The sequence below is a fragment of the Spermophilus citellus genome (assembly GCF_964194105.1).
Source record: "Spermophilus citellus genome assembly, chromosome: 4".
In the NCBI taxonomy this organism is placed as follows: domain Eukaryota; kingdom Metazoa; phylum Chordata; class Mammalia; order Rodentia; family Sciuridae; genus Spermophilus; species Spermophilus citellus.
The window spans coordinates 137,817,758-137,841,863 of NC_138185.1; the positions used below are offsets into that span (position 1 = coordinate 137,817,758).

At 34.6% G+C, this 24,106-nt stretch overlaps 1 protein-coding gene across 2 annotated transcripts in view; it reads left to right on the plus strand.

Moving 5' to 3' along the window:
• Window positions 1-24,106, plus strand: part of INO80 (INO80 complex ATPase subunit) — a 137,550-nt gene that overhangs the window by 38,347 nt on the left and 75,097 nt on the right. For both annotated transcript variants that reach the window (XM_081293621.1, XM_081293620.1), the window contains exons 8-19: window positions 4,042-4,095; window positions 4,875-5,078; window positions 7,751-7,946; window positions 9,018-9,085; window positions 9,943-10,152; window positions 10,669-10,749; window positions 11,621-11,716; window positions 18,917-18,976; window positions 19,391-19,533; window positions 21,222-21,306; window positions 22,228-22,345; window positions 23,876-23,961. In XM_081293621.1, coding sequence (XP_081149747.1) covers window positions 4,042-4,095; window positions 4,875-5,078; window positions 7,751-7,946; window positions 9,018-9,085; window positions 9,943-10,152; window positions 10,669-10,749; window positions 11,621-11,716; window positions 18,917-18,976; window positions 19,391-19,533; window positions 21,222-21,306; window positions 22,228-22,345; window positions 23,876-23,961 — 1,401 coding nt within the window. The remainder of the gene's footprint in view (window positions 1-4,041; window positions 4,096-4,874; window positions 5,079-7,750; window positions 7,947-9,017; window positions 9,086-9,942; window positions 10,153-10,668; window positions 10,750-11,620; window positions 11,717-18,916; window positions 18,977-19,390; window positions 19,534-21,221; window positions 21,307-22,227; window positions 22,346-23,875; window positions 23,962-24,106) is intronic.

Below are 24,106 nucleotides of genomic sequence, written 5' to 3' on the forward strand. Positions count from 1 at the left end.
AAGTAAGGAAAAAAGCACAATCGTGTATATTACTCTTCATGTAAGAAAAATGAGGATACAGGTAAATACACAAATAGTTGCACAGTTCTACAAAAAAAAATTCAAGAAGGGTAAACAAAAATTAAGTAATTTTCTTTGCAAACCCATGAAAGAGATTTTTATGAAAGGGATTTATGGGAACAGGGCAGCAGGAATGAAGAGGAGTCTTGAAGTCTTTTAGTGTAGGGATGACTTTTAGAAACATTAATATTTCAGACACTCCTCACGCATCCCAAAATAAATAGAACAGATAAAACTAACCAAGATGTGGGGAGATATGTATGTAATACTGTATTGCGGCAAGTGAAATACAAACACTAATAAATGAACTTAGTTGTGTTTAAAAATGTATATCAATCACATTTTAGGGAGTGAAGAAGAAATGAATTAACCAAAGTAACAGAAGAAAACAGTGACTGTATATGAGAGGCTAAAGACCAAAAGAAGTCGGCAGAAAGGCTAAAGTTAACATTGTGAATGTGTTTCTCAAAGGGGATGGATTAGCAATTTAAAAATTGTGTAGCTGGGTGCAGTGGCACTCGCCATTAATCCCAGTGGCTCGGAGACTGAGGCAGGAGGATTGCATGTTTAAAGCCAGCCTAAACAATTTTGTGAAGCCCTAAGTAATTTCTTAGTGAGACCCTGTCTTGAAACAGAAAAAACTAAAGGGCTGAGGGATATGACACAGTTTGTAAGCATTCCTGGGTTCAGTTCTTGGTACAAAAACAAAACAAAACAAAACAACAACAACAAAAAACTATGAACAACTGAGGTAATTGTATTGTAGATGAGAGCCACTTTCATACTGTGTGATAGTGGAGTTATAAATAAAGATTGGGAAAGCAAAATGAAGCCTCGAGTTGAATTTGAATCAAAGATCTTTCTGTGAACTCATGGTGACATACATACAGAGGATACAGAAATATAGGTGAATGTATTAATTTTCCAAACTGGCAGAAAGTGTCTTAATCAAATATTCAATTAACATCACTAATACTTTAAATCTTTTTTTTTTTTTAAAGAGAGAGAGAGAGAGAGAGAGAGAATTTTAATATTTATTTTTTTTTTTAGTTATCGGCGGACACAACATCTTTGTTTGTATGTGGTGCTGAGGATTGAACCCGGGCCGCACGCATGCCAGGCGAGTGCGCTACCGCTTGAGCCACATCCCCAGCCCCAATACTTTAAATCTTGACATCAGGAATCCCTCGATTTAATGCACTAAGATGAACACATTGTTTCTGTGTTACTTGTATCAAAATACACAACCTGATTTTTACCATAAAAAATAACAGAGAGCTGGGGTTGTGGCTCAGTGGTAGAGTGCACACCTAGCATGCGTGAGGCACTGGGTTCGATTCTCAGCACCACATAAAAGTTAAAAAATATATTGTGTCCACCTAAAACTAAAAAATAAATATTAAAAATTAATTCCCGCTTTCAAAACAACGAAGTTTAAAAACAAAACAAACAAAAAGCCCCAAACCCCAAATTGGAGGACATTTTTCATAAATGATTAGTTCTTCAAAAGTGCCAAGGAGCATGGCACATGTCTGTAATCCTAGTGGCTCAGGAGGCTGAGGCAGGAGGATTGTTAGTTCAAAGCCAGCTAAGCACTCAGTGAGACCTGGTCTCTAAATAAAATACAAAATAGTGTTGGGGATGTGGTTCAGTGGTCTAGTGCCCCTGAGTTCAATCCCTAGTGCAAAAAAAAAAAGACGTCAAGGACACACAAGAAAAGACCTACACAGAGAGAGAAAAGATGAATTGCTATGTGGGATTGTGCATATAATCTTGGAACAATAAGAAGATATGAGTTGAAAAATTCTTAACCTTCCAATGAGATCTGTAGTTCAGGTAATAATTTCGTAGCCTCTCCAGGGGAGTACGTAGCTCAGTGGTAGAGCCTTTGCATAACATGTAGGAGGCACTGGGTTCAATTCTCCATGTTTCTTACAAAGTTATAATAATAATAATATATCACTGTTAAGTTTCCTTTTCCTAATAATTATTCTGAGGTTATGTATAAGCTGTTAAAATTAGGGAAGCAGGTGGAAGTGTAAGAAAATGTACTATTTTGCAACTGTTTGTAAATCTAAAATTAATTCAAAAATTTAAAACATGGCAAGAATAAATCAAGGATCTGCCAAATATATTTTGAAATTCACACTTAGCAATTGTTTGTCTCATTAGTTTCTGTTATGTACATATGTATCTTTTTTTTTCTTTTCCCTCAACTATTTTCAGTTCTTTTTTTCATTCAACTATATATTTTGAGACAGTCTGTTAAACTTATTCCTAATACTTCATTGTGTTTTTTAAGGAAAAGGAATTCTCATACAAAAGCACAATGCAGTTATAAGATTAGGAACTTATAGTGACATAATAATATTATCTGATCCATAGTCCACATTAAAATTTCATTAGTTGTCTCAATAATTCCTTTGTATCCCTTTTTTTCTCTGAATTGAATACAGAATACAATCTAGGACTACATGTTGCATTTAGTTGTTAAATCTCTTGAATCTGAAACAGTACCTCTGTGTTTTGTGACATTGTTGTTTTTGAAGATGTTATTTTGAAGATATTTTTGAATTTGGATTTGTCTGCTTTTATCAGGTGATTATGTTTGGGTTATCCATTTTGGTAGGATTATCATAGAAATCATATGTCCTTGGTATATCAGGTAACACATGATACATCTGCCCCAGTATGATAATACTAGCTTTGATTTCTTGGTATGATGGTGCTTCGCCACTATAAAAATTATTCTTTTTTCCCCCCATAGTATTTCTAGAAATCGTTTATGTCTGAGTATTCTTAATAGGAAAGTTAATGGGAAACCTGACTTTAGTACCTGATGAAGGAATTTTAGATGATGATGTTCCAATGATAAAGGCTTTTCAGTGGGAATATTTGAGATTGTTGGCTTGATAAAGGCTTTTCAGTGGGAATATTTGAGATTGTTGGCTTAGCTACTAATTCTTAAAGAAATTATTAAGAGGAAATTTTTGATTAAAGGCTTAAAAGTTCCTGTAAGCAGGCTATCTGAGGTAGGGATATTACAGAAATGGCCTCTGGCTGTCTGTAACTTTGAATCCATTGTTTCTTTAGCATCAGAGGAAGTGGCTGAATTGTCAGAGAATCTCTTCTATATTCTTCCATGTTAAATGGACACAAGAAATTGGGTTTCTTTTTTGAGGTTTGTTTTGTTTTTTAAGTTGGAGTGGAAATTGTTTTTCTTTTTTTTTTTGGGGGGGGGGTAACCAGGAATTGAACCCAGGAGCACTCAACCACTGAGCCTATCATATCCCCAGCACTTTTTGTATTTTATTTAGTGACAGGGTCTTGCTAAGTTGCTTAGGACCTTGCTAAGTTGACAAGGCTAGCTTTGAATTCATGATCCTCCTGCCTTAGCCTCCTAAGCCACTGTGATTACATGCTTGGCATGAAGTTGAAGATGTTAAAAGCTGGAGACTGGATTCTGGGCTGTCAGTCATCTTATGTTAGGTCTGCCTCGGAGAAAATGAGACTTTGAGAAATAGTGGCAGCAGGTTTGTCCTGGTTGGTGATGGGATTGTTGAAGGTGAACTGGAAAGTTAATTTACCTTCCTCATAACAGTCCTGGATCTGGGTATCTGGGTGTACTAACAGCCTTGCAGGTTGGTCCTGGAAAGCAGTGTGCTGTAGTCAGGGTAGATTAAAGTTTGGTTGTAATATAGTATCTTAGTCTACTTCAAGACTTATAACTTAAATTCTTTTCATTTGTATTTATAATATTTAGGCCAACTATGGCACTAGGTTCTTCTTAATGCTACTTTATTAGCTTTGTGTGTGATTCCAAAACAGTACATCTGTATAACTTTTAGAGGTAATGTATATTGCATTTACTTGACATTTTATTTTTCAGTCCTCTAGAAATTGAATAAAAGACACTGTCAGGCTACATAATCTTATTTGAAAAATGAATCCTAAATGAAATATTACTTTTAAATGTTTTAGGCCAACAAGCAGAAAGCTTCAGCTCGTAACCTGTTTCTCACCAATAGCCGAAAGGTAACATTGCAGTTTTGTATTTCCATTTCATGTTTTGCTGGTATAAATATGTTCCTGTTCTTTGGATCCATTCTTCCTGCCATTTTCTATTAGGACCTGTTGATTATAAATCTAATAATACCTAAGAGAGTTTCTAAATATCCTCAATCTACTTAATAAGTAAAATTATTATTCTTCACATTACTAATATCTGGGGGTCTTTTTTTCGTAAGACCATCAATAGTCTGTTTATTTCCTTGGACAAATTATTGTGCTCCAGCTTCTTTATCTAAGAAATGATGTTATGAAAATCTTTTCTTAAAGGGAAACAATAGAACTTTTGTCTTGAGGATCAGATGAGGTAATGCTACTAGTTGTATTTCTGTGGACTAGTCATTCAGGCTTTATGTTTTCTCATCTATGAAATGAAATAATAACAATTTCATGGGTTTGGGAAGATTAAATTAATGTATGTTAACTTTAAAATAGTATAAAAAGTAGTGATAGGTATTCACTATTTATATGTGTGATAATGCTTGATAACTTCCCTGATCCTGCTTAGTAATTATACTTTGTTTCATCTTTTAAGGTTGTAGATGTGGATAGATTTCTTATCCTTGATATTACCTCAGAATCTAAGCCTGGGTTATAGTATTGTATCAGGGACATTAATCAAGTTGGGGAAGAAAGATGTGACCATAGTGTTCATACTGAACACTCCTCCTATGGTCACATACTGTCCAGAGAGAACTGTCACTTAGTGTTGGTGTCGCCCATCATGGCAACGTTGTATCTTGTAGCTTGCCCACCAGTGCATGAAGGAGGTACGTCGAGCAGCTTTGCAGGCCCAGAAGAACTGTAAGGAAACTTTGCCTCGTGCTCGCCGCCTCACTAAGGAGATGCTTCTGTACTGGAAGAAATATGAGAAGGTGGAGAAGGAACACCGCAAGCGTGCCGAGAAGGAAGCTCTGGAGCAGCGGAAGTTGGATGAGGAAATGCGGGAGGTAGGACAAAAGCATAAAATTTTGAAGATGATAATTACTTCCACCCTATCAATGCTTTGAACATTGTACATTTAATTAACCAATGAAATCATCAAGGCAAAAAAAAAATTATTTTTGTGGTATCTGGGGGATTGAACCCAGTGGTGCATGCATACCAGGCAAGTGCTCTAACTGCTGAGCTACACTCCCACCTCTAGAAATCTTTTATTAAAGATCTAATTTTGAGGATAGTGACTTTACTCCACTAAACCAATTTCTGTTTTTATTCTCCACTAAGGCTTTCCCCTGGCCGTTTGCCTCTTTTCTTTATGCTATCTTCTTCTATAAATCTCATTCCTGTATGTGTCTGGAGGAACAACATCAGCAAAGGAATGAACAAAAGGAAAAGAAAATAGCTTATCGTTTATCTTAACTTGTTTCTGTGTACTGACTGTAGTTTCAGTTTATTGGATTATGGGCCAGATTTAGATCAGAGGTGTAATAGACAATTAACTCAGTTTTCTAATACCTCCCTCTATCTCACAGTAGTTTGGTTTGCAAAACCATCTAGGTTTGTGAGACCTACATTCTCTTGACTTATTGGTGGATAACTGATGGTAGTTTCAGTCACGGTTATGTTGATTTGTATGTTTTCTTCTCAGAATTTTTGAAATAAACTTTTTGATGTATCTTTATCGTTTCCTTAATACTTTGTTCAATTAAACCAGTAATAGGGCTGGGGTTGTGGCTCAGCAGTAGAGCGCTCGCCTGGCATGCGCAAGGCCCTTGGTTCGATCCTCAACACCACACAAAAATAAACAAACAAAATAAACGTATTGTGTACAACTAAAAAATAAATAAATAAAATAAGTTAAAAAAAAAAAGTAATAGTTAACTTTAAGGTGAAAAGGAGATCTCGTATTTTAAAAATTTCTTTTAGTGTTGAAAGATTTTCTTGATGATACTTTGGCTTTTAAAATTTTCTTTTGATTTGAATTTAGCTCAAGTACAATAATGTCTTAAAGAGAAAAGGGGGACCTGGGGTTGTGGCTCAGTGGTAGAGTGCCCACCTAACATGCAGGAGGCACTGGGTTCAATCCTCAGCACCATATAAATGTAAAATAAAGATACTGTGTCCACCTAAAACTTAAGAATGAATATTAAAAAAAGAGAGAAAAGGGTCAATTTTATATAGAGTACTTCTTTGTAAAGTACTACTTTAGAACTTTAGACCTTACTTTGCAGTATGCCTTATTTTTTTGTTTTCCTTTTTGGGAGGTGTATTAAGAACAAATCAAGTATACTTCATTTGAATTTTGTTATAAAATATTCAAAATTATGAATTTGGTTTCATAATTATAGTATTTACTATATTCCATATAATTCAGGATTGTTGTTTATCTTAAGGATGATTTATTTATTGACAAAATGTTTTTTTTTTCTTTACCTATTTTTTTTTCTTTTAATTTTTTTCACATTTTCAAGAAAGCACTTTAGGGCTGGGGTGTAACCCATTTATCAAATGCTGGTTACCACAAGCAAGGCCCTGGGTTCAATAACCAGAACTTCCCCCATCTAAAAAGTATGTGTTTGTATGTATGTGTGTCCCTGTTGGTCCACATTCATGTTTTTGTTCTTTGGTGATGGTATATTACTGTGTTACCCAAGCTGGTCTTGAACTCCTAGACTTAAATTGTCCTCCTTCAGCCTCAGCTTCCTATGTTCTGGGCCTATACCCAATTGCTATTGTGTTAGTTTATATTCATGTTTTGCTTATATTTATCATTATTACAGATGAATTATAGATTGTTTTGGAGAGGGTTTTTTTCCCGTTGTGCTATTGTTCCCAGATATTGACTTTGAGAATAACTTATAGCTTCTACTCACTTATTTTGCCTTTTAGTTATGTATTTATTTTTTTTGTACTAGGGATTGAACCCAGGGTCACTTAAGTACTGAGCTACATCCCCTAAATATTTTTAGGGCCAGGGTATCACTGAGTTGCTTAGGACCTTGCTAAGTTGCTGAAGCTGACTTTGAACTCAGGATCCTCCTGCTACCATGCCTGGCTAGAGAAGAGTTTTTAACACATTTTTAAAAATATTAAAGCTATACACATTACCACCCGGATTATAACATCTGTTTAAATTCAGTTGATGTCCCAGTGCCATTATCAAAAAGTAATGTAGCAAAGACATAAACATTTTATATAAAAATCTGTGAGACAAAAGTTTTCATGTTGTAAAGAGAGGAAAATACCAGTTATTATTAAACTATAAATGAAAATTATTCCTTCTTGCATTTATTACCAGTGACTTGGCTAAATAGAATTGTTCACTGGTAGTTTTACCTTCTTAATGTTAAAAGGGTAACTTTTTAACACCAGCTAGTAGCTCACACTTGTAATCCCACCACTTTGGGAGACTGAGGCAGAGGATCACTAATTCAAAGCCAGCCTCAGTAACTTACCAAGGCCCTAAGTAACTTAATGAGACCCTGTCTCAAAATAAAATATTAAAAGTGTGGGGGATGTGGCTCAGTGGTTAAGCACTTCTGGGTTCAATTCCTGGTACCAAAAAATAAAGTCAAAGGGCTTGTTAAGTAATTTTTGCAAAGTGTATGAAATTTTGACAAATTCTGTTGACTACCAATGATTTTGCTCTATTTTTACTTTTAACTTTCCCCTGGTTTAGGCTAAGAGACAGCAGCGAAAACTCAACTTCTTAATCACCCAGACAGAGTTGTATGCCCATTTCATGAGTCGCAAGCGAGATATGGGTCATGATGGGATCCAGGAAGAAATCTTACGGAAACTGGAAGACACTTCTACCCAGAGACAAATTGACATTGGTGGAGGTGTTGTAGTTAACATCACACAGGAAGATTATGGTGAGTACTGAGCCAGAAGCTAGACAAAGCAGGTTCTCTCCATTTTTCATATCTAAGGTTATTAATTCTTGTAAGCTTTGTTTTGATTCATAGGTAATATTGGTTAGAAAAGGGGAATTGATTGTATTAGAGAAGAGAGGGTGTTTCTAGAGAAGATGCCTATAAAATGATTGATAAAAGAATTTGCAAAGGAAAGGATATGGTTATGAGATCTTGCAAGTTTTGGAATATATTATATTTTGTGATTTGTTATTAGAAATTTAGTAAACTTTTGTAGCAGAGAAATTCACCTCTTACATAACAAGATCCTTGGTGATAAAAGCATGAGAAAGAGACTAGTCAGTTTTGGTATATTTGTGACCACAAGGGGAAGGAGAAATTGGAATGAAGTTTGAGAAGAATTTCACAGATAGTAGTGATCAAGATTATGTAGTCCTAGATATAAATAAGAATGGGAGTGTTTTAGAGTATATTGGGGTTATACATACCTTTGTTTCATCTGTTCAAATAGTTATACCTAGAATAAATATATTATGATTTTGAAACATCATTGTTTTTTTTTTTTACTTGTTCTGGCTATTGGTATTAGATTTTTTTTTTATAGTTGTCTTTGTTTGTTTTGGTAATGGGGATTGAACCTAGGGGGTGCTTTACCACTGAGGCACATCACCAATCCTTTTAGATTTTTATTTTGAGATTCTTGCTGAGTTGCTGAGGCTGCCTTGATCTTGTGATCCTCCTGCCTCAATTTCCCAAGTCACTGTGATTAAAGGCATGTGTCATCGTGCCCAATGTGGTATCATATTGTAGAAGAAACCCCAGTACTGAGAGACAGTGGATCTCTATGCCCAGTAGTTTTTATGAGCTGGCTTTGGCTATGGAAGACCAAGGCAGCCCTCTGCCTCTGTTATGTTTCTAACTCTTTACTCTGTCAAAGAATTTATCCTTTCTTCTCCTCCATCCTTTGTGATCTTAGGGATTAGTAGAATGGGGAAATCAGGGATCCATATGTTGGCCTGAATTGTCTTTGAAGGAGATGTGGTGTGATAATCTACAGGTTTTCCTTTTCAGATAGTAACCATTTTAAAGCCCAAGCCCTGAAGAATGCTGAAAATGCTTACCATATTCACCAAGCTCGGGTGAGTCTTAAAAATAAAAAGGTGTGGTATAATTGGCCCTGGAAATAAAGTATAACCTTTAATTTTGGTGTTTGCCCTTTATTCTTATCACATTTTCAATTAAAAGCATTAGCCAACATGTCATTGTGTATATAGGGTGGTAATTGCGAGTCTCTTTACTTCAGAATAGTGGAACTACTTTAGGAAAAACAGAATAATGAATATTCACTTTTCTAAGCACTAAGAGTATATTGATAGAAGTCAAAACAGTTTGCTTCCCCCCACCTTCCTTGAGTAATCATGGTCAGTATATGAAATGTATCATGGTTGTTTTAGTTAAAAAGATCACAGTGTTGGCTTATTGAAAGAGTAATATGCCTTAAGGAAAATGCTAGCTATTGTTCACTTTAGTAATTACTTGCTCTCTGTTATTACCTTATATGGAGATATTTAATAAAATCAGAAAAAGTACAGTTAAGTTGAATTAAGAAAATGTAGTTAAATGTATTTTGTAGGAGACTCTTCGTGACATTGACAGGGTCCAGATCAAGGATCAATATAAATGCCTTCACCCACGACCTCCAATCAGTCAAACAAATTTTATATTGAATCTTTAATAAATTTCTTGATGTGACAGGTAATATTGTAATGTGGTTTAGTGTATGTCCATTGAAAACATGATATTAAAAATATTCTTAATATAATTGTATGTTAGATAATATCAGTAATATGCTTATAGTATATTATGAATAATGTGATAGAATATCAAATTATAATATCAGAAATTTTGTTTCAATTTTTTCTTAGTACAGTAGATATCTTGTTTTGAATTTTATTTGCATTTAATATTTTTTTCTTCTATTATTCTTTATTTCTAGACGAGGTCATTTGACGAAGATGCAAAAGAAAGTCGAGCAGCTGCTCTACGAGCAGCAAACAAGTCTGGCACTGGGTTTGGGGAGAGTTACAGCTTGGCAAACCCATCTATCCGGGCCGGTGAAGATATTCCACAGCCCACAATTTTTAATGGGAAATTGAAAGGTTACCAACTGAAAGGCATGAATTGGTTGGCCAATCTGTATGAACAGGTGAATTTTAGAACTATGTCATTCCCATTCTTTTTTGTTCATTGTCTGTTTTTCTTTTGGTTATGTAATTGTGAAACATATACACGTTTAGATTTTAACTCTTTTCAAAAACTTTCTGTTGACAAGGGGCAGAAAGCATTTTCTATGTTTATAACCTGGAGAGTCTTTGAAGAATGTTTATATCATGCATGTAGTTTTGTCTTTTGTGTTCTCGATAAACTTGATTGTTTGCCTCTGAGTCTGGGTTAGATGAACTAAGGAACTGGCCATGGCGTATTGGTCTCATATATCAGTGCTGTAAGTTTGGCAGAATACATCATTGGTCTCATATATCAGTGCTGTAAGTTTGGCAGAATACATCATTATAGACTTTGGTGATAGTACCAAGGCTGTATATCTGCACTCACTTTTGTTTGATCAATTCTGATGGTTGTTTTGGGCAGTAGGTGGAATTGTGTGTGATGAAAGGTACGAGGTGTTGATCATGTATTCCTCCCCTCTCTTTCCCCCATCCAGGGTATTAATGGCATTCTTGCTGATGAAATGGGCCTTGGTAAAACAGTACAGAGCATTGCCCTCCTGGCCCATCTGGCTGAGGTGAGTAGATGTAGCCTCTCAGTCTTTTGCTCTCCAAAACTGAGGGTCATTTTTATATTGAGAAAGTTACTGTAGGCACTGTAGGCTCTGTAGCATAACAAGAGACTTGATCTTTGTCCTGAAGCTCTTTACAGAACAAAATGGTACTGTGTAACATTTTGATTTTCAAGGGGAGCCAGGACAGTATTGAACATGTGTGGTTTGAATCACTGTCTCTCACCGCCCCCCCTCATTGAGAGCTACCAGTGTAGTAGCCAGTAAGTATACTCTGATTATTAGATCAGAAGTTCTGTGTTCATGTCAAGGTTCTACCCTTCCTGCAGAGTACACTTGAGCAGTCCATTTAACCTTCTGAAGCTGATTTCACTTTAATTCTGTGAGACTTAGTTTCCTTTTCTATAAAATAGGGATATCATACTTTACAGGAATTTTGCAAGAATTAAATGAGAAAACATGAATAAAAATAGAAATTTAAGAAAAGGAAGAAGTTCTATATCCATTAAATAATTGTAAAATTGTTATGATTATCAAGTATAAGAGAAAATAATACATTCAAGTTAATATGTCACAAATGATTATATAATTATAACACACCAATAAAAAATGTGGAAAAAGATACATAAGAAGTCAGAAAATGGCATAGTTGTTTGTTTTTTAAATTTTCATAGTATGTCCTTGTCAATTTTACTATATTAACATAGGCCATTATTATTAAATGTACAGATTTGGCAATTTGGTAAATAGATAACTGTTTCTCATGTTCTAATGTGTCACCTATTCTTAAACCCCTCTTGTCATTACTTAATTATAATTTTTAATTACATTTTTTTTAGTTTTCCTTCGGTTGCCTTACCCAGTTTTTCTGTTGCAGAGAGAGAACATTTGGGGACCTTTCTTAATAATTTCACCTGCTTCTACACTTAACAATTGGCACCAGGAGTTTACTAGATTTGTTCCTAAATTTAAGGTAAAATCAATCTAACAAAAAACTTATTGCTCTTTAAGGTAAACTTTCTGACTCTTCTTTTGTTTCCTTGCTAATATAATTACTGTCCTTTAAAATTTCTTATATTTATTATATGTTTCTGAAATGCCTATGTCTAGTCCCTATAAAAATTACTTATGGGAACAATAAGAGAGTATATTACATCTTTACATTTAATAAGTTAGAAAGCCAAAGTCCTGTTTGAATGAATTGCTATATTTGTTCCATGAATTGTTGCTCCTGGTCACATTGTCATATTATACCCTTATTTGGTTATGAGTTTGGCAGGTCTTATCAAGATACATATCCTAGATGGACGTGGTGTAGCATGCCTATAATCCCAGCAGCTTAGAAGGCTAAGGCAGGAGGGTTGTAAATTCAAAGCCAGCTTCAGCAATTTAGCAAGGCTCTAAGCAACTTAATGAAATCCCGTCTCTTTAAAAAAACTTGGGGTGGAGTGATGGTTTCATGGTCAAGTACTCTGGGTTCAATCTCCAGTACCAAAAAACAAACAAACAAGCAAACAAACAAACAAAAACTATAATTTGTACATTACTCCCTCCTTTCTAAGCATTTATGAATTGCCTGTTCTTAAACTTTTTTTCTTTTCCTTTTCTTTAGACTGGGTATTTCTGTGTTGTCAAGGGTGTTCTCTAACTTCTGGATTCAAGGGATCTTCCTGTCTTAGTCTCCTGAGTAGCTGAGATTACAGGTGTGCCTGTAGGCTCTGGCCAGTCCATCTGGATCAAAGCCAGATCTTTGGTCTTTATAATTCCTGAGGTAGATAATGTAAAAATTGATATAACTAATTTAGAAGAACAGAATTGATATTGAGGAAGGAAGTGATAAGCAGGGAAGCAATGTTGCATCAAGTTGGCAAGACATGGACACAATTTAAACAGGAATTTAGGACTAGGGGATAGCTCAACAGTAGAGTGCTTACCCTAGTATAGTCCCTAGATTTGATCCCAGCCCCACAAAACAGAACAAACATTCAGTTATGGAATATTTTAAGGATTTAAGATAGAAGAAGTGGGGCTGGGGTTGTGGCTCAGAGGTAGAGCATTTGCCTAGCATATGTGGAGCACTGGGTTCAATCCTCAGCACCACATAAAAATAAAACAAAGATATTGTGTATACTTATAACTAAAAAAATAATAAATATTTTTAAAAAGGAAGAGGTGGGATAGGATTGATTACATTGCTTATAATTTACAAGGATGTAAATGAATTAAATATGTGATCTGTCTTTAAAGACTAATGATAATGAGGTTGCTTGCTGTATAGGGAGAATTTCTTGGAGACTATATATGTTGACGTAATCTTTTGATATTTATTCTTTGAGGTTTGAACCCAGTGCCTCACACATGCAAGGCAGGCACTCTACCACTGAGCTACCAGCTCCTGATTTGTATTCTTTATAGTGGTCATGGGTTGCATACAGTTTAAAGGGTAGGGGTTAGAGTGGAGATAAAAGATATTTTTCTGGCATGTTTTGTAAGGAATAGGAAGATGGTTGGGATTTCTCACTGTGGATCAGCTTTATGACTGTGCTGTTTGTGGCTGAATTATAGATATAGAAACTGTTTACAAGGAATACTAAGTATATAGCTTTTAACTTGGTGCACTCATTTTTAGTTGTAAGGAGAAGGTGAGACCATTCTAACAGTTTTTGAATATTTTCGCTTGAATTCTTATCCTTGTGGAATATGGAGATCAATTTCTTTTTTCTACTTCTTTATTTTATTGTATTTTATTTTATTTATTTATTTATTTATTTTTAGGAGGTATTACGGATTGAACCCAGGGGTGCTTTACCACTGAGATACGTCCCCAGTCTCTGTACCTGGCTGATTTTTTTTTCTATATTGTATAGTCTTTATATTTGGTTAAAAATTTTAATTTTAACCATTTACAAGTATACAGTTTTGGAGCAATAAGTATTTATAGTATTGTACACCATCACTTCTAAGTAATTCAAGGACTTTTTCATTATCCTAAGCCAAACAAAACCTCATACCCATTAAATAGTCATTCCCTATTCTCTTCTTCCTCCAGCCTCTGGTGGCCACAATTCTGCTTTCTCTATAGCTAGATTTGCTTATTTTAGATATTAGAAGCAAATAGAAACTATGCAATTTATGGCCTTTTATATCTGATTTTTTTCAGGTAGCAAAGTTTTCAAAGTTCCACCATGCTGTATGATGATGCTTCATTGCCTTTTTTTTTTTTTAATACTTTTTAAGTTGCTGATAGGCCTTTATTTCATTTATTTACTCATATGAGAATTGAACCCAGTGCTTCACACATTCTAGGCATGTGCTCTACCACTGAGCCACTTCCCAGCCTGCTTCATTGCCTTTTATAACTAAATATTTAAATATTCCATTAGATTGTGTATCATGTTGTTTATCCATTCACGTGTTCATAGATATTTTGTGTTTTTTCCAGCTCTTGGCTGTTGTCAACAGTACTGATGTGAACATTCATGCATAGTTTTTCTTTGAATATCTGTCTTGTTTTCATTACTTTTAGGTGTATTCCTACATGGATTTGCTAGGTCATATGGTAATTCTACTTATTGAGGAATGCACCACATATTTTCTGTGGCCTAAGAACTAAGAAAATATTGTATTTTTTAAAACTGTTGATAAAAATATTTTTGTCACAAAACATGAAATTCAAATAAATATCTATTGGAACCTAGTGATACTCTTGTTTATGTTACTTATGGCTTAATTTGCATTATATCAGTAGAGTTGAATTTTGACAGAAACTTTATGGGCTGCGGTATGTAAAATATTTACAGAAAAGGTTTGCTGAGCCCAAGTTATATTGATGCATTGTTTTTTTGTTTATTTGTTTGTTTATGTACTGGAGATTCAACCCAGGTGTATACTCCTAATGAGTTACATTCCCAGATCTTTTTATGTTTGATTTTGATATAGGGTCTTGTCAAGATGTTGAGCCTGATCTGGAATTTGGCAATCCTCTTGCCTCAGCTTCCTGAGTAGCTGGGTATAAAGCCTGCACCACCACACAGCTGATTTATTGTTTCTGTTGCTATTACCCTTAGATTGTTGGAAATATTTTTACTTTTCGACAGTATACAGTTAGATGTATACTTTTCTCAGGTTTATAGCTTGATTATATTCAAAGATACTTAGTTTTTTTTTAAAAAAAAATTTTTTTTTAAAGAGAGAGAGAGGGAGAGAGAGAGAGAATTTTAATATTTATTTTTTAGTTATTGGCGGACACAACATCTTTCTTTGTATGTGGTGCTGAGGATGGAACCCAGGCCGCACGCATGCCAGACAAGCACGCTACCGCTTGAGCCACATCCCCAGCCCCTAGGTTTTTTGATAATACCTAAAAGTTTATTGTATTTGACAGGCATCTGAGTAATATTCTTCATAGTTCTGTTATGATCAAGGCCTCTAACATCTTCCTTTTTTCTCCGCCTTTTTAAACCCAGGCAGTGGGATTTATTTCTTTTTAATGGTTACTTGTTCCATTTTTCATTCCTGAAAATTGGTGTATTTCATGTATTTTTACTGTTTTTATTTTTTCTCTACTTTTCTTCATAAACGTTTTTCTAATATTTTGAGATTTTTCAGTTTTTTATTTGTTCATTTAATGGTGTTAATTGCTTTCTTTGCATGACTTTGACCAAAGTTTTGATGTGTTATGTGTTCATTATCTCTCCATTCAAAGTAATCTCTAACTCCTACTCCATATTCTTTGCTAGCATATGGTCAGGTTTTATATGCATATAAATGTTTTGAAGTTATAGGTATTCTCCATTTGTTTGGTGCCATGTTCTAGATATTTTTACATACATATATATGGATATGTTGATTAGTCAAATTTCTTAACATATTTTGGTGGTTTTGTATCTTTTCTGATACATATATGTATTTTGTTTTGTTTTTCCTGCTTGTTTTATCACAGACTTGAGACTTAAGTTAAAAATGACCATGACTGTGGATTTGTCTGTTTCTATTCTGTTCATACATTTTGTAGCTTTAAGATGTATACAAATTGGGCTGGGGGTATAACCAGTATTAGAATGCTTGATTAGCATGCAGGGTCTATTAAAAAAGAGAAAGGAAATAAAAAAAGAAGAAAGAAAAATATACACAGATTTATATTCTTTGTAAATTGAATCTTTTATTACTATGAAATTCTTTTTTTACTTTTTTGTATTTGAATCCATTTTCATAATATGTAAACTAGCTTTAACTTAATTTTTTATAGTATCTTTTTTTTTTCTTTTTGACCATTTTCTATCCTTACATTTAAGGTATATTTCTTGCCTTTATTTGAAACATTTGTGCTTTTAATGTAATTTTTGATCTTTTGACATAAGTCTTATTACTTTCTACTTATTTTATCTCTTCAGCTTTCCCTTTTCTTTCTAGTGCCCTCTTGGGAAATATTTTTTTCTTTTCTTTTTTTAATAGTACTGCAGATTGAACCCAGTGGTGCACTACCACTGAACTACATCCATAGTTCTTTTTCTTTTGATTGAAACAAGATCTCGAAAAATTACTGAGCCTGGCCTTGAACTTGAGATCCTCCTGCCTTAGCCTCTTGAGTAGCCAGAATTACAGGCATGTGCCATCTTGTCCGGCTCTTGTGTCCTTTTGAATTGATCATAGTTTATTACTTTTAATCTTCCCTTAGCTTGCTGGCTTTCTTATATATTCATTTGATCTTTAGTAAATAATCTGGAGAATACATCATATATTCTTTTTTTTTTATATATTTATGTTTTAGTTGTATGTGGACACAATATCTTTGTTTTTATGTGGAGCTGAGGATTAAACCCAGTGCCACTCGCATGCTGGGTGAGCACTTTACCTCTGAGCCACAACCCCAGCCCACATCGTATATTCTTGTCTTTTTAAGAAAGTATGATATTACCTAAAGTGTTATTACTTTTCAGATGGTACAAAGACCCTAGTATATTTTTAGGTATATCACCCTTCCCTAGTATTATGTACTGTTGGTTTTGTGTGTTTTTGTTTTGGTTGACAGCAGGGAGTTAACCCAGGGGTGCTTAACCACTGAGCCACATCCCCCAACCCCCCCCCCCTTTTTTAAATTTTTTTTAGTTATACATGGACACAATATCTTTATTTTGTTTATTTATTTTTATGTGATGCTGAGGATAGAACCCAGGGTCTCTCATGTGCAAGGTGGGGGCTCTACCACTGAGCCACAACCCCAGCCCCCCCAACCCTTGTTTAGATTTTATTTAGAGATAGGGTCTTGCTGAATTGCTCAGGACTTTGCTAAGTTGCTAAGGCTGGCTTTGAACTCATGATCCTCCTGCTTCAGCCTCCTGAGCTGCTGGGATTAGAGGCATGTGCCACCATGCCCACTTCTTTTGTGTATTTTTTAATATTTTAATAATCATGAACTATTTTATTATCTATACACTTTATATTCATATATTCATTTGAACATATTCATATTGCATAGTTTTTATTGATCTTCATTTTTTTTATATACCTTTATTTTATTTGTTTATGTGGTACGGAGGATCAAATCCAGTGCCTCATGCATATTAGGCAAGCGCTCTACTACTGAGCCACAACCCTGGTCCCTGATCTTCTTTCTTTATATTTGTACTTTGATTTGGCTGAAAGTTTTTAAAAACCCAGAAGACAAGATGGATAAAGAGAAAAGAAACCGTTTTCTAGGAATATAACAGAAAAGGACACTGAATTTTGCATTCTTTTGTTTGTTTATTTTTTAATCTAGATGTTTTCTTCTGATCTATTATTTTGTTCACTTAAGTTGGTCTTCTGCATTTAATTTCTCATTAATCCTATTCATTGAATTTTCAAATTTATTGTATTTTTTCCCTTGTAAAAATTCCCTTTGGTTCTTTCTTCCCTTGTTTCTTCCTTTTCTTTTTTTTCTTTCCATGTTTTGGTTCTGGGAAATTAATTAAACCCAGGTGCTCTACAGCTGAGCTACATCCCCAGCCAGTTTTGTTAAACTGCTGAGGCTGGCCTCAAATTTGTGATTCCTTAGTCTCAGCTTCTCAAGTCACTGGGATTACAGGTGTGTGCCACTGCACTTGACTTGCCTTTTGATTCTTTTATAGTTTATAGTATACTACTGAAATTCTCCATCTTGTTTCTCATGATAGCATTTTTTTAGGAAGTCTTTTTTTGTTTTTTTGAAGTCTTAATTCTCGTATTTTTATCATTTTCATTTCCTCTGACTTTGTTTCTTTTTCTTTTTTCTTTTTTTAATATATTTTTTTTAATTTTTAGCAGACACAACATCTTTGTTTGTATGTGGTGCTGAGGATCGAACCCGGGCCTCACGTATGCCAGGCGAGCGCGCTACCGCTTGAGCCACATCCCCAGCCCCTCTGACTTTGTTTCTATTACTTGGTTTTTGTTTTTGTTTTTTTTTTTTTTAGTTGTCAGTGGACCTTTTTCTGTAGTGCTGAGAATCAAACCCAGTGCCTCACACATGCCAGGCAAGCAAAAGAGCCACAACCCAGCCCTGGTTTTTAGTTTTATGATACTGTCTTTCCATGACTGTTTTTTTTTTTTTTTTTAATTGTGTGCCACACATTGTGCAGGGAAAACTCTAGAGATATTCATGGGCTGTGATTAATGTTTTCTTCCAGACAGGATTTATATTAGGTTTTATTTATTTATTGCCAGTAGCAAATTTTTTTCCTTCAGTACATAAATAATCCAAAGTCATCTTAAATTGAGTTCTTGAGATGATTCAAGACTGAGATTCAGTACCCATTAAGGCAAGTATATGTGTGGCTTACCTTTACTAGTAGTGTGTAACCCTTAGCTTAGAGCCAGTGATGTCGGTTCTTAACAGAGTTCCATCTTGAAATGTGTGGTTTCGTTTTTGTTTTCTGAGTCCTACATCTCCTTTAAAAACAAAACAAAAAAAAAACTCAAGTTTCTTATCCTCTCAACTAGAACTTTTGGAATGGATCAACACCAGCAGAGGGAAAATACACCACATTCCTCCGTGGGCTGTCTTTTTTCTTCCTGTTTTGGTTCCATAATTCTCCGTTGCCTCAGTAGCTCTCAGTATTATTAGCTTCTTTTAAAAATCATTCTGAATAATATTTGTCATGATACTTTTATGGTTATCAGTAAAAGATAATATATATATTATCCTTTTTTTCAGGTGCTACCATATTGGGGTAATCCTCATGATAGAAAAGTTATCAGGAGATTCTGGAGTCAGGTAACTTTCAACTACCTATATACATATGTATACATACATGCAGTTAGTATTCTCCATTTGATACAAATAATTTCTCATACATAAGATCTCATAAATGATATATTTCTCCATGCTGGGCCCAGTGTACTTTACTGATGCAGTGTTTTTCCTGTTACAGGCAGTCAGCTGGACTTAAGTCCAGGGTTTTTTAAAAACAACTTTTTTTCTTCAATAAGCTGGAGATTATTTGTTAAAATACTTTATTACTGCTTTAAAAACATTCATAGTTCATCTCACTGCACATCTCCCTACTATGTGGGAGAAGTATCTTTAGGGCTGTCTTGAGCTTCTTGTCCCTAAAAACTAAACCATACTTCATTATTTTATTTTGAATTGTGAGATACCCCTTTTACCTTCTGCATCTTATGTTTACAGAAGACCCTCTACACTCAGGATGCCCCATTCCATGTGGTTATCACCAGCTACCAGCTGGTGGTACAGGATGTAAAATATTTCCAACGGGTCAAGTGGCAATACATGGTATTGGACGAGGCTCAGGCGCTCAAGAGTAGTTCCAGGTAACATATGTTGTAGAAACCAAACTCTATGGATAGCAATGAAAACAACACATAAACACAAAGATTAGAGAAGTATTAGAACGTGGCATGATGTGGTCTATGCCATAACTGTATACTAAGAAAAAATTCTCATTTATAGGTTAGGGTTGTAGCTCAGTGGTAGAGTGCTTGCCTAGCATGAAGAGGCCCTGGGTTCCATCCTCAGCACCACATAAAAACAAATAAATAAAGAATAAGTTTTTTATTTATTTTTTTTGAGAGAGAATTTTTGAAAAAAATATTTATTTTGTAGTTTTCGGTGGACACAACATCGTTATTTTTTTTTTTTATGTGGTGCTGAGGATCAAACCCAGTGCCCCTGGCATGCCAGGCGAGCGTGTTACCACTTGAGCCACATCCCCAGCCCCAAGGATAAATTCTTAAAATATTTTTTTCACATTTTGTCTTGGGATACAAACATTGATGGTTAATGTACATAGTCTTTTTTTAAAACTTTTTATTTTCCCGTTCAGTCATTATGACATCCTAACAAGTCCTTTTCTGCAGGGAAAATTGCTGTATAGAAGAAGTCTTTGCCTTTTGTTTGAATCATTATTTTAGACTAGAGTTCTTGGTAAGAAGTGGAATGTTAAATTTGAAGGACTGAAGTTTCCGTCTTTATTTATTTATGAAAGAGAGAGAGAATTTTTTAATATTTATTTTTCAGTTTTCAGTGGACACGACATCTTTATTTTATTTTTATGTGGTGCTGAGAATGGAACCCAGCGCCCTGTGCATGCCAGGCAAGCGCGTTACCGCTTGAGCCACATCCCCAGTCCTCTCTCTTGTTTTATATGGGTTATCTTAATTCTTGCATGATTTATTAGATCTCTAAGAATCTTTATTGTAAGATATATGTTTTAAGTATTTCAGTACCTTTAAGGTTTCAAACCAAATATAAGTGTTTGGGTTCTATATGTTGTTATTTGGTGTTATTAAACCTTGAGTGAGATGTGTTTCTAACTCTTGATGAGTCCGTGGGACTTTTAAGAGGTTCATACTAACCAGCACATGGTTTTTTAAGTTGTCAATGGACCTTTATTTTACTTATTTATATGTGGTGCTGAGGATCGAACCCAGTGCCTCGCATATGCAAGGCAAGCACTCTGCCACTGAGCTACAGTCCCAGCCCCATCACATGGTAGTTTTTCGTGGAATCTTTTCATCATTTGAAGGGTGTTACTTCATATTGTACTTTTGAAAGAGGACATGCCTGTGGCCAGAAGCAGTGGATACTCACTTTACATCTTCTTCCCACATTCTTTTCCTTCCTACATTGGTCCCTCTTAATTCACAGTGGAAGAGCACAGATTAATAGTTTTAACACTATTATAGGTAAATGCCTTTTGAGTAAACGAGTTTTGTTTTAAAATAAAAAACAGATCAAGGGTGGTGGAAGGCTTCTAACACAAGAAAGAATCCTGCTTGTCTTACTCATGGGCTATTTTTTTTTTTGACACCCTAAAACCATGTTTTTAATGTAGAGGAGTTAATCCTGCTGAAATTGAATATTATTTTGCAGTTGTTTACATGATGGAGTACATGATTCTGAGTGTTGTTTGGAAAGCATTTTTAGAAATATGGGGTTGCAGCACTGTAACTAAGAAAGATAATATTGCTTACTTGGAATTCATAACTTACTTTAACAGTGTTCGCTGGAAGATCCTCTTACAATTCCAGTGTCGCAATCGGCTTTTGTTAACTGGGACCCCCATTCAGAACACCATGGCAGAGGTAAGCAAGTCAAGGTCCCATATTTATGTCTTTATAAGACAGAGTTTCAGCACAGCATAGAGTTCCTTACCCTTATTTCTCTAGAGTGCTATTGCTTTGTACAAATTATATTCCCCACATGGAATGAAAAATTGACTGCAATTTTTCTTAAGTAGTCTTTAGTCATCATTTTTATTTTCTGTTTTTATTATTTCTTTTAATATATTCTTATTTCTTATTATTTTATTCCTTTATGTTTATGTAATAGTGACCATAACAGAAACGTTACACATCTAATTCAGAGATGTTTTTATGCAGAATTGAAAGGTAATACGATAAAACTTAACACCAAAAGAAACTAAATTCTTTCTTTAAGGAAGACAGTTCATTCTCATCTAGAATAATCTTTAGAAGACTTCCTATAAAGGTCCAGATAGTAAATATATTGAAATATTTTAGTCCATACACTTACTGTTGCAACTACTCTTAAGGTTTTGCCTGGGTAATGTGAAAGCAACATAGTTATGGATGTGTTACCATAAAATTTTATATACAAAAGTAGATGACAGAGCAGACTTGGCCCCAGAGGCTATAATTTTGTATAGCAAGTTATGGTACCTCAGATTGTGTTCAATTGTGGAATGGATTTTTTAATATATAGACTTATGTGTGTGTCTTTAAAACTATCCTGCTGTAATACTAAAGCAGTACTTGTACTTTTCGTCTTTGTTTTAAATCATATTTTCCTACAATACCTAATGGAATCAGGATTGATTAATGAAGCATAAACTTGTTCTCATTTACTTTCCTTTAACTTACACAGGTACAAATATTAACACACACACACATACACCCATGACTATCTATCTTCAAACCCTAATGTATCATCACACACTGATACTTTGTTACTTTACAGCCATTTATTTTATCCTTTATTTTTAGCTCTGGGCTCTGCTACATTTCATTATGCCAACATTATTTGATTCCCATGAAGAATTTAACGAATGGTTTTCCAAGGACATTGAGAGCCATGCTGAAAACAAATCCACTATAGATGAGAGTGAGTACTACTAAGAGCTTTCTTTTCATTCTACTTATTAGTGTGATTAACTGCTTTGTGATGTATTTTCTTCTGTGAAAAGAATTTTTCTTACATTAAACATAGAATAATCTGGGGGGGGGTATTTTCTCCTATAAAATAATAATGTACTTTAGATGTGTTTTAGAGACAAAATGAACTAATTTAGGTAATAGCTATCTAGTCTTTTGATTTTAATCAAGAAAAACAAACAGTACATAAAATACTATATTTTCGCTCATAGAGTCCTCATTTACCATATATATCCTGAAAAACTCATATCAGAATTATATTCCCTGTGTAATGTTCATGATTTTTTTCTTTCTTTTTTTTTTTTAATTTATTTTTTAGTTGTAGTTGAACACAATACCTTCGTTTTATTTATTTATTTATTTTTATATGGTGCTGAGAATCGAACCCAAGGCCTTGTACGTGCTAGGCAAGCGTACTATTGCTTAGCCACAACCCCAGCGCCTCATGACTTTTTTCTTTTCTTTTCTTTTTTTTTTTTAGAATTTTTTTTAATATTCATTTTTTTTTAGTTTTCGGGGGACACAACATCTTTGTTTGTATGTGGTGCTAAGGATCAAACCCGGGCTGCACGCATGCCAGGCGAGCGCGCCACCGATTGAGCCCTTAAGATCAAAACCAAAATTACTAGAAGGGTCATTTTTGTTATTCACTATATATTTTTTTCTTTGCCGTTCTTTGTTGAAGAAACATTTTTAACTTTGTTTATCAATACTTTTGGCCTCATTGAATGATATCTGCCTGATATTAAGAACAGTCTGGGATGTTTACTACATAAACATAAGGTGACATATACCAACTATAAGAAAAAGTTCTTTAACCGGGTGTTGAACACCTATAATCCCAGCCTCTAAGGAGGCTGAGGCAGGAGGGTCACAAATTCAAATCTAACCTCAGCAAGTTAGTGAGGCCTTACGCAACTTAGTGAGACCTTATCTCTAAATAAAAACTGTAAAAGGGGCTGGGGATGCTGTGTAGTGGTTAAGTGCCTCTGGGTTCAATCCTTGACACCAAAATAGATAGATAGATAGATAAATACGTTTTTAAGTGATTTACACTATAGGTTAATTTGTCATCATCCTTTGAAAAATCATTTTTTTGGAACAAATAACTTTCATTAGACATATATTAGAAAACTATTTAATGAAATGTTCCAAAAATGCTCTAAAAGTAAATTTTAATAAAAATAGAACCATGGACTGGGGATGTAGCTCAATGATAGAGTACTTGCCTCGTGTACTCGAGGCCCCAGGTTCAGTCTCCAGTATCACACACCATAAAAATGAAAACATCCTAATGTATGTGCCAAGATCCTCTAGAAAATTTAAATTCCTTGGTTTTTCCTACTTGAGAAAAAGTTCTAATTTTCTTTCAGAAAATCATTGAACTGGAAGGTAAGTTTGGAGAGTTTAGGAGAGATGAGTATGGTATTTATTTTGGTTGGTTGTATTAAATCAATTTGATATATTATTGTTTTATCAGATCAACTCTCTCGCTTACACATGATCTTGAAGCCATTTATGCTTCGGAGAATCAAGAAAGATGTAGAGAATGAATTATCTGATAAGGTAAGGAAAGAAGCTTCAGAAGGCTCAAAATCATTATTGGGGGGGTACTTGATGTATTTATTGGAAGGGTAATTAGTTTGAGAGAAGGCCTTTAAAGTTGAGTGGTTTAAAGTTAAAGAGGACTTAAAATAAGTCAAATAATCAA